Source organism: Salvelinus fontinalis, chromosome 14 (assembly GCF_029448725.1).
Source record: "Salvelinus fontinalis isolate EN_2023a chromosome 14, ASM2944872v1, whole genome shotgun sequence".
Lineage (NCBI taxonomy): Eukaryota > Metazoa > Chordata > Actinopteri > Salmoniformes > Salmonidae > Salvelinus > Salvelinus fontinalis.
Genome location: NC_074678.1, coordinates 9,864,061 through 9,882,623, shown reverse-complemented (window position 1 = coordinate 9,882,623; position 18,563 = coordinate 9,864,061). Strand labels below are relative to the sequence as shown.

Below are 18,563 nucleotides of genomic sequence, written 5' to 3'. Positions count from 1 at the left end.
TGTCTGTTACCTTGTCCTGTAATCTAGTCTCAGCCTGGCCTGTCTGTTACCTTGTCCTGTAATCTAGTCTCAGCCTGGCCTGTCTGTTACCTTGTCCTGTAATCTTGTCTCAGCCTGGCCTGTCTGTTACCTTGTCCTGTAATCTAGTCTCAGCCTGGCCTGTCTGTCTGTTACCTTGTCCTGTAATCTAGTCTCAGCCTGGCCTGTCTGTTACCTTGTCCTGTAATCTAGTCTCAGCCTGGCCTGTCTGTCTGTTACCTTGTCCTGTAATCTAGTCTCAGCCTGGCCTGTCTGTCTGTTACCTTGTCCTGTAATCTAGTCTCAGCCTGGCCTGTCTGTTACCTTGTCCTGTAATTTAGTCTCAGCCTGGCCTGTCTGTTACCTTGTCCTGTAATCTAGTCTCAGCCTGGCCTGTTTGTTACCTTGTCCTGTAATCTAGTCTCAGCCTGGCCTGTCTGTTACCTTGTCCTGTAATCTAGTCTCAGCCTGGCCTGTCTGTTACCTTGTCCTGTAATCTAGTCTCAGCCTGGCCTGTCTGTTACCTTGTCCTGTAATCTAGTCTCAGCCTGGCCTGTCTGTTACCTTGTCCTGTAATCTAGTCTCAGCCTGGCCTGTCTGTTACCTTGTTGTACTGTTGCAGGAGAACTGTTGCAGGAGAACTGTTGCAGGAGAACTGTTGCAGAACTGTTGCAGGATAATTTGTGTGTTAGGTCACCAAGCGCAACATAGCTTCACCGTGTAAATCAGCTATAAAGATGTGTTGGCATCGAGTAATTGTCTCTGGCCCCCTCCCAGTTAGGGGGAGTGATGAGCTCTACAGCAGAGTCTCATAACTCAATCGCTGGTTGAAAACTGTTTTCTGCCCCTCCCAAAAGATAGAATTTGTAGATAATTGGCCCTCTTTCTGGAACTCACCCACAAACAGGACCAAGCCTGGACTGCTGAGGAGTGACGGACTCCATCCTAGCTGGAGGGGTGCTCTCATCTTATCTACCAACATAAACAGGGTTCTAACTCCTCTAGCTCCACAATGAGATAAGGTGCAGGCCAGGCAGCAGGCTGTTAGCCAGTCTGGCAGCACAGTGGAGTCTCCCACTAGCACAGTCAGTGTAGTCAGCTCAGCTATCCCCATTGAGACCGTGTCTGTGCCTCGACCTAGGTTGGGCAAAACTAAACATGGCAGTGTTTTGTCTCTTAAGGATCTGCCCTTTTTTTTCAATTTTCACCTGAAATGACATACCCAAATCTAACTGCCTGTAGCTCAGGCCTTGTAGCTCAGGCCTTGTCTAACTGCCTGTAGCAAGGATATGCATATTTTTGATACCATTTGAAAGGAAACACTTTTAAGTTTGTGGAAATGTGAAATGAATGTAGGAGAATATAACACATTACATCTGATAAAAGATAATACAAAGAAAAAAACAACCGTTTTTTTGTATTTTTCGTACCATGTTTTATTCCAGTCCAGGTGCAATTTATCTTGTGGCCACTAGATATCAGCAGTGTCTGTGCAACGTTTTAGACTGATCCAATGAACCATTGCATTTCTGTTCAAAATGTTGTATCAAGAATGCCCAAATGTGCCTAATTGGTTTATTAATAACTTTTCATGTTCAAAATTGTGCACTAGAGTGGGTTGAGTCACTGACATGATCTTCCTGTGTGGGTTGACACCCCACCTCAGGTTCGTGCCGTGGGGGAGATGGTCGTGGTCTATACTTGTCCTTGTCTCAGGATGGTAAGTTGGTGGTTGAAGTTATCCCTCTAGTGGTGTGGGGGCTGTGCTTTGGCAAAATGGGTGGGGTTATATCCTGCCTGGTTGGCCCTGTCCGGGGGTATCGTCGGCCAGTGCCAGTGACATTTACTCCTGAGGTTCTGACTTGTTGCACCCTCAACAACTACTATGATTATTATTATTTGCCCATGCTGGTCATTGGCCATGTTCTGGTATAATCTCCACCCGGCACAGCCAGAAGAGGACTGGCCTCCCCTCATAGCCTGGTTCCTCTCTAGGTTTCTTCCTAGGTTTTGGCCTTTCTAGGGAGTTTTTCCTAGCCACTGTGCTTCTACACCTGCATTGCTTGCTGTTTTGGGTTATAGTCTGGGTTTCTGTACAGCACTTTGAGATATCAGCTGATGTAAGAAGGGCTATATAAATACATTTGATTTGGTAATCTATGAACGTTTCAACATCTTGGCCATGTACTGTTATAATCTCCACCCGGCACAGCCAGAAGAGGACTGGCCACCCCTCAGAGCTTGGTTCCTCTCTAGGTTTCTTCCTAGGTTCCTGCCTTTCATGGGAGTTTTTCCAAGCCACCGTGCTTCTACATCTGTATTGCTTGCTGTTTGGGGTTCTAGGCTGGGTCTCTGCACAGCACTTTGTGACATCAGCTGATGTAAAAAGTGCTTTATAAATACATTTGATTGATGGATTGATTGATGTTTGAATGTGCTTGCTTGTGTGTGTCTGTTAGGTGTGTGTGTCTGTTAGGTGTGTGTGTCTATTAGGTGTGTGTGTCTGTTAGGTGTGTGTGTCTGTTAGGTGTGTGTGTCTGTTAGGTGTGTGTGTCTGTTAGGTGTGTGTGTCTGTTAGGTGTGTGTGTCTATTAGGTGTGTGTGTCTGTTAAGTGTGTTTGTCTGTTAGGTGTCTGTTAGGTGTGTGTGTCTGTTAGGTGTGTGCATTGAAGGAGCATCATGTAGGATGAAGCCCCATAATGGAAATTAGTGGATTTACAACCACTTAGCCTGAATTCAAATAACTCTTCCTCCTCCCTCACATTTCCTCCACCACAACCTCGGTGTGGACTCATCTTTTACTTCCGGTTTTGTCCATCAGCTTCAAACAGCTGAAAATACAATGTTTTTCAATATTGAAAAGATATTTCACAGCGGTTTAGATGGTACAGTGATTCTCTGCACTCTACATTGCTTGTTTTGTCACAAACTGAAATGAGGCGAACAATGTAGAATTTTAGCAACCCGGTATTGGCGGAGCGATGTCTACAGGTAGGATGGTTGCCCAGGTTGTTGGTTGGCTGGTGAGGAGAATACCACGCGATTGACCGACTTTGGTTGACAAATAGGAAGTTTACACCAATCTGAATAGAATTTTGCATCAGAATGTATTTTTCTTTAATTCACACTTTTTATATTCTGAAACGGTATCATTCCACTATCAGTGCAAATATATTAAGAACATTTTCGTAAATTACAATGCAACAAATATAATTTAACGCTCCTTTATAGTTTCTCTCAATCGTGAATAAACAATTTTGGGATCTGTGTTTAAAAGTACATTATCTATCTATTATCTATCTTTCTCAAGGACCAAATGCTAAAAGACCTTTACACTTCTGATCATTTCCTTGATAATAAACCTTTACACTTCTAATCATTTCCCTACTAAAAGACCTTTACAGTTCTGATCATTTCCCTGCTAAAAGACCTTTACGCTTCTGATCATTTCCCTGCTAAAAGACCTTTACACTTCTGATCATTTCCCTGCTAAAAGACCTTTACGCTTCTGATCATTTCCCTGCTAAAAGACCTTTACGCTTCTGATCATTTCCCTGGTAAAAGACCTTTACGATTCTGATCATTTCCCTGCTAAAAGACCTTTACACTTCTGATCATTTCCCTGCTAAAAGACCTTTACACTTCTGATCATTTCCCTGCTAAAAGACCTTTACGCTTCTGATCATTTCCCTACTAAAAGACCTTTACAGTTCTGATCATTTCCCTGCTAAAAGACCTTTACGCTTCTGATCATTTCCCTGGTAAAAGACCTTTACGATTCTGATCATTTCCCTGCTAAAAGACCTTTACACTTCTGATCATTTCCCTGCTAAAAGACCTTTACACTTCTGATCATTTCCCTGCTAAAAGACCTTTACGCTTCTGATCATTTCCCTACTAAAAGACCTTTACAGTTCTGATCATTTCCCTACTAAAAGACCTTTACACTTCTGATCATTTCCTTGCTAAAAGACCTTTACACTTCTGATCATTTCCCTACTAAAAGACCTTTACGCTTTGGATCATTTCCCCGCTAAAAGACCTTTACTATTCACTTTCTCAAGAGTGTGCAGCGAATTCTCTACTAGATGAAAAGTTTACTGAGCATGACATCCTGGCATTTAAAGCGTACTAGACTTTCTAAATTCCACGTACCACAAAACCTTTTTTTTTTCTCATGCCCAAAACACCTACTATTATAACATGAGTACGGGTTTTTAGGTCACAGCCATTGTTGTCATCAGATGACACTTTTGTGCAATTGTTTTCACAGTTTACGGCATTACGGCAAATACTACTTGCACAAAATTCTAAATCACTGTCACGCCCTGACCATAGAGAGCCTTTGTTTTTCTATGGTATAGTAGATCAGGGCGTGACTGGGGGTTGTTCTAGTTAGTTATTTCTATGTGGGGTTCTGGGTTATTATTTCTATGTTGGTGTCACGTCCTGTCCATAGAAAGCTTTTATTTTCTATGGTAGAGTAGGTCAGGGCGTGACTGTGGGATTGTTCTAATTTATATTTTCTATGTGGAGGTTCTAGGTTTATTTTCTATGTTGGTGATTTGTGTGATTCCCAATTAGAGGCAGCTGGTAATCGTTGTCTCTAATTGGGGATCATACTTAAGTAGCATTTTTTCCACCTGTGGGGTTATGGGATATTGTTTTATGTTTAGTTGCCTGTTAAGCACTGCATTGTCGTCACGGTTCATTTATTCTTTATTTGTTTTGTATTTGCTTAAGTTTCACTTTATTCATTAAAAGTATGTGGAACTCAAAGTACACTGCGCCTTGGTCCAATCCTTCCAACAACGAACGTGACGGTTGGTGATTGGTATGATTCCCAAGTAGAGGCAGCTGGTAATCGTTGTCTCTAATTGGGGATCATATTTAGGTAGCCTTTTTTCCACCTGTGTTATATGGGATATTGTTTTTGTGTAGTTGTATGTTAGCACTCCATTGTCGTCACATTTCGTTCTTTCTTTATTGTTTTGTTACATGGTTCACTTACTTTATATTAATAAAGATGTGGAACCCAGATCACACTGCACGTTGGCCCGAGTATGCTTCAAACGATCGTGACAATCACCCCATTTGGTGTCATACCATGTACGATATTTGGAAATATCTTGTTATGATTGTTTATAATATCGCGGACATGCAGAGATGTAGAAAACGAAGTTGTGTTATTCCTCGGTCATCGTGATCTTTCATTATAGAGCTTTGTTTTGGTGTGGATTGTTGGCCTATACGTTCATATCAGTTGTGATTCTTCATTCTATTCGCCTTTCCTTATTTCTGTTGTCGGATTGTGTTTCTGTACACCAATGGAAAGTCTTCAAAACAATGAGCAAACCAGCCTTCGTATTGAACACATGGAATTACATTGTGACGACACCGATGAATGAATCCTGCACACAATATGTTTTTTATATTATACTGTTTTTCTCAGGAATATCATTTGATTTGATATGTATGAAATTGTTTGGTGGAATATACATGAAAGGAGATTGATTACCCATAATGCTACACCTTTGGATAGTTGTACTTCCAGTTTTTATCATTACCCATAATGCTACACCTTTGGATAGTTGTACTTCCTGTTTTTATCATTACCCATAATGCTGTACCTTTGGATCGTTGTACTTCCTGTTTTTATCATTACCCATAATGCTGCACCTTTGGATAGTTGTACTTCCTGTTTTTATCATTACCCATAATGCTGCACCTTTGGATCGTTGTACTTCCTGTTTTTATCATGCAGGGAATATGTGTTGATCCACAGGGATTTTTTTAAAAGACAGACTTTCTGCTTTGTCTGCTTGGACTCAAGAGATAACTATGGTTGCGTTAATCTTTTTGCAGGCGGTCATGTTCTTTTGATGAATCTATTTGCAATTTTGACTGTATAACATCGTGTTAACGAATGGATTCATGTTTTGAGATGGCAAGTACATTATAAAACGCTTGTAAGCGTTTGAGAAAAACTTTAAGTGGAAAAAACTGTGTGTGTGTGATGGAGGTTGACCTAGGGCCATGAGGTTGAACAAGGCTACACCCCCTCATCTCATTAGGGACTAGGGGAGATACAAGGCCAGTTAGAAGCATGTCCAAAACGGCACACTATTCCCTTTATAGTGCACTACTTTTGGCAAGAGCCCACAGTGCACTGGTCAAAAGAAGTGCACTATAAAGGGAATAGGGTGTAAGGGTTTAGGGATTAGCGGCCAAGTGTGTTGGCTGTAGACACTTCCCTGTGTTTCATTAAACCCTGTGGCGGTGTGACTGTCTGTGGAACGTCCTCTTTGACAAGGAAAGACTAATGTTTTTCCCTCACTGATCCCCGGCACCTTTTTCATTTATGGGGTTTGCTTTGGCACTAGTTTTCCATAATTACAGTTTATTTTAGTGTAGAAATAACTTGGCTCCAGAGAGAACTACCCAAGAAAAACCCAGAAAATGTCGGCAAAGAATTCCCCAAGAATAAATAACATGGGTGGTGGAGTGACACGGTGAGGATAGGGGGGGGCAGAGAGAGAAGGTGAGAGAGGGGGGAGTGAGAGAGAGAAAGAGAGAGAGAATGAGAGATAGGGGGGAGTGAGAGAGAGAAAGAGAGAGAATGAGAGAGGGGGGAGAGAGAGAGAGTGAGAGTGAGAGCAAGAGAGAGAGAGAAAAAAACAGGATGACTTGTAGGAGGCTGGACTGAACTGCTTTACACAACCCTTTAGGAGGGCTCTTAACTGCCTCATGCTCTGACTGACTAGATGACTGACTAGATGGCTGACCAGATGACTGACTAGATGGCTGACCAGATGGCTGACCAGATGACTGACTAGATGGCTGACCAGATGACTGACTAGATGGCTGACTAGATGGCTGACTAGATGACTGACTAGATGACTGACTAGATGGCTGACTAGGTGGCTGACTAGGTGGCTGACTAGATGGCTGACTAGATGGCTGACTAGGTGGCTGACTAGGTGGCTGACTAGATGGCTGACTAGATGGCTGACTAGATGAATGACTGTTTGATTGACTGACTGACTGACTGAATGTTTTACCTAATGCCTGCCTGCTTGGTTGACTGACTGACTGGCTGACTAGATGGCTGACTGACTGTATGGCTGACTGACTTGATGGCTGACTAGATGGCTGACTAGATGGCTGACTAGATGGCTGACTGACTGTATGACTGACTAGATGGCTGACTGACTGTATGGCTGACTAGATGGCTGACTAGATGGCTGACAGACTGTATGACTGACTAGATGGCTGACTGACTGTATAACTGACTGTATGGCTGACTAGATGGCTGACTGACTGTACGGCTGACTAGATGGCTGACTAGATGGCTGACTAGATGGCTGACTAGATGGCTGACTAGATGGCTGACTGACTGTATGACTGACTAGATGGCTGACTGACTGTATGACTGACTAGATGACTGACCAGATGACTGACTAGTTGGCTGACTAGATGGCTGACCAGGTGGCTGACTAGATGGCTGACCAGATGACTGACTAGATGGCTGACTAGATGGCTGACTAGATGACTGACTAGATGGCTGACTAGATGGCTGACTAGATGGCTGACTAGATGGCTGACTAGATGACTGACTAGATGACTGACCAGATGACTGACCAGATGGCTGACTAGATGGCTGACTAGATGACTGACTATATGACTGACTAGATGGCTGACTAGATGACTGACTAGATGGCTGATTAGATGACTGACTAGATGACTGACTAGATGACTGACTAGATGACTGACTAGATGACTGACTAGATGGCTGACTAGATGGCTGACTAGATGGCTGACTAGATGGCTGACTAGATGACTGACTAGATGACTGACTAGATGACTGACTAGATGACTGACTAGATGACTGACTAGATGGCTGACTAGGTGGCTGACTAGATGGCTGACTAGATGGCTGACTAGGTGGCTGACTAGGTGGCTGACTAGATGGCTGACTAGATGGCCTACTAGATGACTGACTAGATGAATGACTTTTTGATTGACTGACTGACTGACTGAATGTTGTACCTAATGCCTGCCTGCTTGGTTGACTGACTGACTGGCTGACTAGATGGCTGACTAGATGGCTGACAGACTGTATGACTGACTAGATGGCTGACTGACTGTATAACTGACTGTATGGCTGACTAGATGGCTGACTGACTGTACGGCTGACTAGATGGCTGACTAGATGGCTGACTAGATGGCTGACTAGATGGCTGACTAGATGGCTGACTGACTGTATGACTGACTAGATGGCTGACTGACTGTATGACTGACTAGATGACTGACCAGATGACTGACTAGTTGGCTGACTAGATGGCTGACCAGGTGGCTGACTAGATGGCTGACCAGATGACTGACTAGATGGCTGACTAGATGGCTGACTAGATGACTGACTAGATGGCTGACTAGATGGCTGACTAGATGGCTGACTCGATGGCTGACTAGATGACTGACTAGATGACTGACCAGATGACTGACCAGATGGCTGACTAGATGGCTGACTAGATGACTGACTATTTGACTGACTAGATGGCTGACTAGATGACTGACTAGATGGCTGATTAGATGACTGACTAGATGACTGACTAGATGACTGACTAGATGACTGACTAGATGACTGACTAGATGACTGACTAGATGGCTGACTAGATGGCTGACTAGATGACTGACTAGATGACTGACTAGATGACTGACTAGATGACTGACTAGATGGCTGACTAGGTGGCTGACTAGGTGGCTGACTAGATGGCTGACTAGATGGCTGACTAGGTGGCTGACTAGGTGGCTGACTAGATGGCTGACTAGATGGCTGACTAGATGACTGACTAGATGAATGACTTTTTGATTGACTGACTGACTGACTGAATGTTGTACCTAATGCCTGCCTGCTTGGTTGACTGACTGACTGGCTGACTAGATGGCTGACTGACTGTATGGCTGACTGACTAGATGGCTGACTAGATGGCTGACTGATTGATTGACTGACTGACTAGATGGCTGACTAGATGGCTGACTGACTAGATGGCTGACTAGATGGCTGACTGACTGTATGACTGACTAGATGGCTGACTGACTGTATGGCTGACTAGATGGCTGACTAGATGGCTGACAGACTGTATGACTGACTAGATGGCTGACTGACTGTATAACTGACTGTATGGCTGACTAGATGGCTGACTAGATGGCTGACTAGATGGCTGACTAGATGGCTGACTAGATGGCTGACTAGATGGCTGACTAGATGGCTGACTGACTGTATGACTGACTAGATGGCTGACTGACTGTATGACTGACTAGATGACTGACCAGATGACTGACTAGTTGGCTGACTAGATGGCTGACCAGGTGGCTGACTAGATGGCTGACCAGATGACTGACTAGATGACTGACTAGATGGCTGACTAGATGGCTGACTAGATGACTGACTAGATGGCTGACTAGATGGCTGACTTGATGGCTGACTAGATGACTGACCAGATGACTGACCAGATGGCTGACTAGATGGCTGACTAGATGACTGACTATATGACTGACTAGATGGCTGACTAGATGACTGACTAGATGGCTGATTAGATGACTGACTAGATGACTGACTAGATGACTGACTAGATGACTGACTAGATGACTGACCAGATGACTGACCAGATGGCTGACTAGATGGCTGACTAGATGACTGACTATATGACTGACTAGATGGCTGACTAGATGACTGACTAGATGGCTGATTAGATGACTGACTAGATGACTGACTAGATGACTGACTAGATGACTGACTAGATGACTGACTAGATGGCTGACTAGATGGCTGACTAGATGACTGACTAGATGACTGACTGTTTGATTGACTGACTGACTGAATGTTTTACCTAATGCCTGCCTGCTTGGTTGACTGACTGACTGGCTGACTAGATGGCTGACTAGATGGCTGACTGACTGTATGGCTGACTGACTAGATGGCTGACTAGATGGCTAACTAGATGGCTGACTGATTGATTGACTGACTGACTAGATGGCTGACTAGATGGCTAAATAGGTGGCTGACTGACTGTATTACTGACTAGATGGCTGACTAGATGGCTGACTGAGTGTATGACTGACTAGATGACTGACTAGTTGGCTGACTAGATGACTGACTAAATGACTGACTAGATGGCTGACTATATGGCTGACTATATGGCTGACTAGATGGCTGACTAGATGACTGACCAGATGACTGACCAGATGACTGACTAGATGACTGACTAGATGGCTGACCAGATGGCTGACTAGATGCCTGACTAGATGCCTGACTAGATGCCTGACGAGATGGCTGACGAGATGGCTGACGAGATGGCTGACCAGGTGGCTGACCAGGTGGCTGACTAGATGACTGACTAGATGGCTGACTAGATGACTGACTAGATGGCTGACCGGGTGGCTGACTAGATGACTGACTAGATGGCTGACTACTTGACTGACTAGATGGCTGACTAGATGCCTGACTAGATGCCTGACTAGATGGCTGACTAGATGGCTGACTAGATGGCTGACTAGATGGCTGACTAGATGGCTGACTAGGTGGCTGACTAGGTGGCTGACTAGGTGGCTGACTAGGTGGCTGACTAGGTGGCTGACTAGATGATTGACTAGATGGCTGACTAGATGACCGACTAGATGACTGACTAGCGGCTGACTAGGTGGCTGACTAGGTGGCTGACTAGGTGGCTGACTAGATGGCTGACCGACTGTATGGCTGACTGACTAGATGGCTGACTAGATGGCTGACTGATTGATTGACTGACTGACTGACTAGATGGCTGACTAGATGGCTGACTGACTAGATGGCTGACTAGATGGCTGACTGACTGTATGACTGACTAGATGGCTGACTGACTGTATGGCTGACTAGATGGCTGACTAGATGGCTGACAGACTGTATGACTGACTAGATGGCTGACTGACTGTATAACTGACTGTATGGCTGACTAGATGGCTGACTAGATGGCTGACTAGATGGCTGACTAGATGGCTGACTAGATGGCTGACTAGATGGCTGACTGACTGTATGACTGACTAGATGGCTGACTGACTGTATGACTGACTAGATGACTGACCAGATGACTGACTAGTTGGCTGACTAGATGGCTGACCAGGTGGCTGACTAGATGGCTGACCAGATGACTGACTAGATGGCTGACTAGATGGCTGACTAGATGACTGACTAGATGGCTGACTAGATGGCTGACTATATGACTGACTAGATGGCTGACTAGATGACTGACTAGATGGCTGATTAGATGACTGACTAGATGACTGACTAGATGACTGACTAGATGACTGACTAGATGACTGACTAGATGGCTGACTAGATGGCTGACTAGATGGCTGACTAGATGGCTGACTAGATGACTGACTAGATGACTGACTGTTTGATTGACTGACTGACTGAATGTTTTACCTAATGCCTGCCTGCTTGGTTGACTGACTGACTGGCTTACAAGATGGCTGACTAGATGGCTGACTTCTTGTATGGCTGACTGACTAGATGGCTGACTATATGGCTAACTAGATGGCTGACTGATTGATTGACTGACTGACTAGATGGCTGACTAGATGGCTGACTAGGTGGCTGACTGACTGTATTACTGACTAGATGGCTGACTAGATGGCTGACTGAGTGTATGACTGACTAGATGACTGACTATTCGGCTGACTAGATGACTGACTAAATGACTGACTAGATGGCTGACTATATGGTTTACTATATGGCTGACTAGATGGCTGACTAGATGACTGACCAGATGACTGACCAGATGACTGACTAGATGACTGACTAGATGGCTGACCAGATGGCTGACTAGATGCCTGACTAGATGCCTGACTAGATGCCTGACTAGATGGCTGACGAGATGGCTGACGAGATGACTGACTAGATGGCTGACCAGGTGGCTGACCAGGTGGCTGACTAGATGACTGACTAGATGGCTGACTAGATGACTGACTAGATGGCTGACCGGGTGGCTGACTAGATGACTGACTAGATGGCTGACTACTTGACTGACTAGATGGCTGACTAGATGCCTGACTAGATGCCTGACTAGATGGCTGACTAGATGGCTGACTAGATGGCTGACTAGATGGCTGACTAGATGGCTGACTAGATGGCTGACTAGATGGCTGACTAGATGGCTGACTAGGTGGCTGACTAGGTGGCTGACTAGGTGGCTGACTAGGTGGCTGACTAGATGATTGACTAGATGGCTGACTAGATGACCGACTAGATGACTGACTAGCGGCTGACTAGATGACTGACTAGATGGCTGATTAGATGACTGACTAGATGACTGACTAGATGACTGACTAGATGACTGACTAGATGACTGACTAGATGACTGACTAGATGGCTGACTAGATGGCTGACTAGATGGCTGACTAGATGGCTGACTAGATGACTGACTAGATGACTGACTGTTTGATTGACTGACTGACTGAATGTTTTACCTAATGCCTGCCTGCTTGGTTGACTGACTGACTGGCTGACTAGATGGCTGACTAGATGGCTGACTGACTGTATGGCTGACTGACTAGATGGCTGACTAGATGGCTAACTAGATGGCTGACTGATTGATTGACTGACTGACTAGATGGCTGACTAGATGGCTGACTAGGTGGCTGACTGACTGTATTACTGACTAGATGGCTGACTAGATGGCTGACTGAGTGTATGACTGACTAGAAGGCTGACAAGATGGCTGACTGACTGTATGACTGACTAGATGGCTGACTAGATGACTGACTAGATGGCTGACTAGATGACTGACTAGATGGCTGACTAGATGGCTGACTAGATGGCTGACTAGATGGCTGACTAGATGGCTGATTAGATGACTTACTAGATGACTGACTAGATGACTGACTGTTTGATTGACTGACTGACTGACTGTTTTACCTAATGCCTGCCTGCTTGGTTGACTGACTGACTGGCTGACTAGATGGCTGACTAGATGGCTGACTAGATGGCTGACTAGATGGCTGACTAGATGGATGACTAGATGGATGACTAGATGGCTAACTAGAAGGCTGACTGATTGATTGACTGACTGACTAGATGGCTGACTAGGTATCTGACTGACTGTATTACTGACTAGATGGCTGACTAGATGGCTGACTAGATGGCTAACTAGATGGCTGACTGATTGATTGACTGACTGACTAGATGGCTGACTAGATGGCTGACTAGGTGGCTGACTGACTGTATTACTGACTAGATGGCTGACTAGATGGCTGACTGAGTGTATGACTGACTAGAAGGCTGACAAGATGGCTGACTGACTGTATGACTGACTAGATGACTGACTAGATGGCTGACTAGATGACTGACTAGATGGCTGACTTGATGGCTGACTAGATGACTGACTAGATGGCTGACTAGATGGCTGACTAGATGGCTGACTAGATGGCTGACTAGATTGCTGACTAGATGACTGACTGTTTGATTGACTGACTGACTGACTGTTTTACCTAATGCCTGCCTGCTTGGTTGACTGACTGACTGGCTGACTAGATGGCTGACTAGATGGCTGACTAGATGGCTGACTAGATGGCTGACTAGATGGCTGACTAGATGGATGACTAGATGGCTAACTAGATGGCTGACTGATTGATTGACTGACTGACTAGATGGCTGACTAGGTATCTGACTGACTGTATTACTGACTAGATGGCTGACTGAGTGTATGACTGACTAGAAGGCTGACAAGATGGCTGACTGACTGTATGACTGACTGTATGACTGACTAGATGGCTGACAAGATGACTGACTAGATGGCTGACTAGATGGCTGACTAGATGGCTGACTAGATGGCTGACTAGATGGCTGACTAGATGGCTGACTAGATGGCTGACTAGATGGCTGACTAGATGGCTGACTGACTGTATGACTGACTAGATGGCTGACAAGATGACTGACTAGATGGCTGACTAGATGGCTGACTAGATGGCTGACTAGATGGCTGACTAGATGACTGACTAGATGGCTGACTAGATGACTGACTAGATGACTGACTAGATGACTGACTAGATGGCTGACTAGATGACTGACTAGATGGCTGACTAGATGACTGACTAGATGGCTGACTAGATGGCTGACTAGATGGCTGACTAGATGGCTGACTAGATGGCTGACTAGATGACTGACTAGATGACTGACTAGATGACTGACTAGATGACTGACTAGATGGCTGACTAGATGGCTGACTGTATGACTGACTAGATGGCTGACTAGATGGCTGACAAGATGACTGACTAGACGGCTGACTAGACGGCTGACTAGACGGCTGACTAGACGGCTGACTAGATGGCTGACTAGATGGCTGACTAGATGACTGACTAGATGACTGACTAGATGGCTGACTAGATGGCTGACTAGATGGCTGACTAGATGGCTGACTGATTGACTGACTGACTAGATGGCTGACTAGATGGCTGACTAGATGGCTGACTAGATGACTGACTAGATGACTGACTAGATGACTGACTAGATGACTGACTAGATGACTGACTAGATGACTGACTAGATGGCTGACTAGATGACTGACTAGATGACTGACTAGATGCCTGACTAGATGCCTGACTAGATGGCTGACTGATTGACTGACTGACTAGATGACTGACTAGATGGCTGACTAGATGACTGACTAGATGACTGACTAGATGGCTGACTAGATGGCTGACTAGATGGCTGACCAGATGGCTGACCAGATGGCTGACTAGATGGCTGACTAGATGGCTGACTAGATGGCTGACTAGATGACTGACTAGATGACTGACTAGATGACTGACTAGATGACTGACTAGATGGCTGACTAGATGGCTGACTAGATGGCTGACTAGATGGCTGACTAGATGACTGACTAGATGGCTGACTAGATGGCTGACTAGATGGCTGACTAGATGGCTGACTAGATGGCTGACTAGATGGCTGACTAGATGGCTGACTAGATGACTGACTGTTTGATTGACTTACTGAATGACTGTTTGACCTAATGCCTGCCTGGTTGACTGACTAGACGGCTGACTGTTAGACCTAATGCCTGCCTGGTTGACTGACTAGACGGCTGACTGTTTGACCTAATGCCTGCCTGGTTGACTGACTGCATAGCTATTACCCAAGCACGTCAACAATCCCTTTAACTGAGATCTCTTTCTCCCCCTACATGTAACAGAGGGTGTAATCTCAATGTGACATCCATCCTTGTAAAGTAATACTAACTATACTATACTAGATTAGAGCACCTGGTTGAGCCTTACTGGGATTTCCTCAAACCGCCTTCTATGTTTAATAAGATACTCAGACTCTGAAGGAAACTTTCAAGGCCGGTTAATAGGAATATTTCTGGATTTTGGCAATGAGGCTCTTTTATCTACTTCCCCAGAGTCAGAAGAACTTGTGGATACCATTTGTATGTCTCTGTGTCCAGTATGAAGGAAGCTAGAGGTAGTTTGGTGAGCCAATGCTAACCAGCGTTAGCGCAATAGATACCCTTAGACTTTCAGTCATTACATTAACGCTAGTTAGCATTTTCCTTCAAAGTGGACACAGACATACAAAATGATATCCACGAGTTCATCTGACTCTGGGGAAGTAGATAAAAGGGCTTCATTGCCAAAATCCCGAAGTGTCCCTTTTAACCTTTTCCAGATGCTCTCAGGGATCGGACGAGACGCATAAACATATTCCGGTTATCGGAAGAATGATCACTATTTAGTGCTGGCCTGATTTACTACACTAATTCTGCAGTGATATGGGGGATTTCCTGTCCACTGCTACCATCAAACAACACAGCCTTCTCCTGAGTGAGTCCTACCATCAAACACCACAGCCCTCTCCTGAGTGAGTCCTACCATCAAACACCACAGCCCTCTCCTGAGTGAGTCTTACCATCAAACATCACAGCCCTCTCCTGAGTGACTCCTACCATCAAACACCACAGCCCTCTCCTGAGTGAGTCCTACCATCAAACACCACAGCCCTCTCCTGAGTGAGTCCTACCATCAAACACCACAGCCCTCTCCTGAGTGAGTCTTACCATCAAACATCACAGCCCTCTCCTGAGTGACTCCTACCATCAAACACCACAGCCCTCTCCTGAGTGAGTCCTACCATCAAACACCACAGCCCTCTCCTGAGTGAGTCCTACCATCAAACACCACAGCCCTCTCCTGAGTGAGTCCTACCATCAAACACCACAGCCCTCTCCTGAGTGAGTCCTACCATCAAACACCACAGCCCTCTCCTGAGTGAGTCCTACCATCAAACACCACAGCCCTCTCCTGAGTGAGTCCTACCATCAAACACCACAGCCCTCTCCTGAGTGAGTCCTACCATCAAACACCACAGCCCTCTCCTGACTGAGTGAGTCCTACCATCAAACACCACAGCCCTCTCCTGAGTGAGTCCTACCATCAAACACCACAGCCCTCTCCTGAGTGAGTCGCCAACAGCACGCAGGACGCAGATTGTTTGATAGAGCGTACACATCGTCTACATGGAGAAAATTATTATGCATCAAACGGCAAGATTATTTTTATTTGTCCAAATGGCAGATTTCACAAGAATAAAACCCTGGATATGTATTTGTAAAGGAGCATCAAGCTGATCACCTCCCACTTTCACCACCCTGTGAAGTTCATCATCATGTGTATTTAATCTGTAGCCTAATAAACTGGATGCTTTCCCGACTCGTAGTGGGTCAACCACACAATATATCATCAAGTGACTCCCAAGTTTACTTAGATATTTGAGCCTAAAGGCGTTTTCCACCTCCGTTTCTCGTATAATTAATTTTACAGACACAAAAAAAGATCCCACTATGTCGAACGAACAAATTATTTGTCAGCATTTATAAAATTGTACTGAAACTTCCTGCTTCCATCACAGCTCCTGTTGATTTTGTTTTCATATGGTATGACTTTACTGGAATTAAAAAATGCAGATGGAAACGTGATTAGTGTCTAACCTTATCTTCTCCTCTCCTTCCCAACAGGTGAACAACAATGGTCTGGTCTCGTTCCTCAGAGAGGTATCTCAGTTCACACCAGTGGCGTTCCCCATCGCCGGAGACCGGAGGGTTGTGGCAGCGTTCTGGGCTGACGTGGACAACCGGCGGGCGGGACAGGTCTTCTACCGGGAGAGTAAAGACCCGTCTGTCCTCCTGAGGGCCACAGCTGACGTCAAACGATACTTCTCTGAGTTCCCAGAATTCACTGCGACGTGGATCCTCATCTCAACGTGGCACAAAGTCACCTTCTTTGGAGGAAGTGACATCACACCGGTAGGATTCTCAACCTATGAAATGTAGTTACTGTGTATCTGTAAGGGGTGAGTACTGGCGGCAGAGATGTCAGACGCAGGAGAGCAAAAACTGTGTTTCCAACGGCCCAGTTTAATCATAAAAACCACCGGAAAACAGAGCGATCAATAAATGGGTACAGAACCCGATGCACACCAGACATAACGTGCACAAGCACTTACAAACAAACAAAACCGGACAAGGACATGGGGGGGAACAGAGGGTTAAATACACAACATGTAATTGATGGAATTGAAAACAGTTTTTTTTTTGGAAGACAAGACAAAACAAATGGAAAATGAAAAGTGGATCGGCACATGGCTAGAAGACCCGGTAACGTCGACCGCCGAACGTCGCCCGAACAACTAGAGGGACCGACTTCGGGAGGATGTCGTGACAGTAGCAACAGTGCTTTACAGTAACCCAGCCTGGGTCCGCAACAACCAAGCAGTAGTGGGAGGGGAAAAACACACCAAACTCATTGTTAAGAGACGTATTCATATTTTTAATATTCAACATACTGTATGTATTTACTGTGTATCAACAGTGCTTTACAGTAACCCAGCCTTTTAATCATTGTTGATTGATAGGGGAGAGAGAGAGCAACCCCTTTCTTGTTAAATTTGACCTTACATTTTGGCCATTTCGTGGACACTCTTAAGAGACGTACGTATGAATATTTTTTAATATTCAACATACTGTATGTGACCAGTTGTCCTCTGTGCAGGTGAATACATTCCAATTGGTGATGATCACCAACGGAGAGCTATCCTTCACCATCTTCCAGTATCACGCCATCAGCTGGACTACAGGCATGCATGCCAGCAGTGGAGGAGACCTGGCAGGGCTAGGAGGCATCGCTGCACAGGTATGTCCTCAAAATCAAATGTTATTGGTCACATACACATGGTTAGTAGACGTTATTGCGAGTGTAGCGAAATGCTTTTAAATAGGTAAGATCACAGCGATGTCCTCTCTAACCATGTTTATAGGTAAGATCACAGAGATGTCCTCTCTAACCATGTTTATAGGTAAGATCACAGAGATGTCCTCTCTAACCATGTTTATAGGTAAGATCACAGAGATGTCCTCTCTAACCATGTTTATAGGTAAGATCACATAGATGTCCTCTCTAACCATGTTTATAGGTAAGAACTCTTCACAAGGATTTGAGCCTCATGGGGAGAT

General features: G+C 45.1%; 1 protein-coding gene across 2 annotated transcripts in view; it reads left to right on the top strand.

Annotated features, from left to right (window-relative positions):
* Positions 1-18,563, top strand: part of sned1 (sushi, nidogen and EGF-like domains 1) — a 151,847-nt gene that overhangs the window by 12,923 nt on the left and 120,361 nt on the right. For both annotated transcript variants that reach the window (XM_055943922.1, XM_055943923.1), the window contains exons 2-3: positions 17,070-17,357; positions 18,103-18,243. In XM_055943922.1, coding sequence (XP_055799897.1) covers positions 17,070-17,357; positions 18,103-18,243 — 429 coding nt within the window. The remainder of the gene's footprint in view (positions 1-17,069; positions 17,358-18,102; positions 18,244-18,563) is intronic.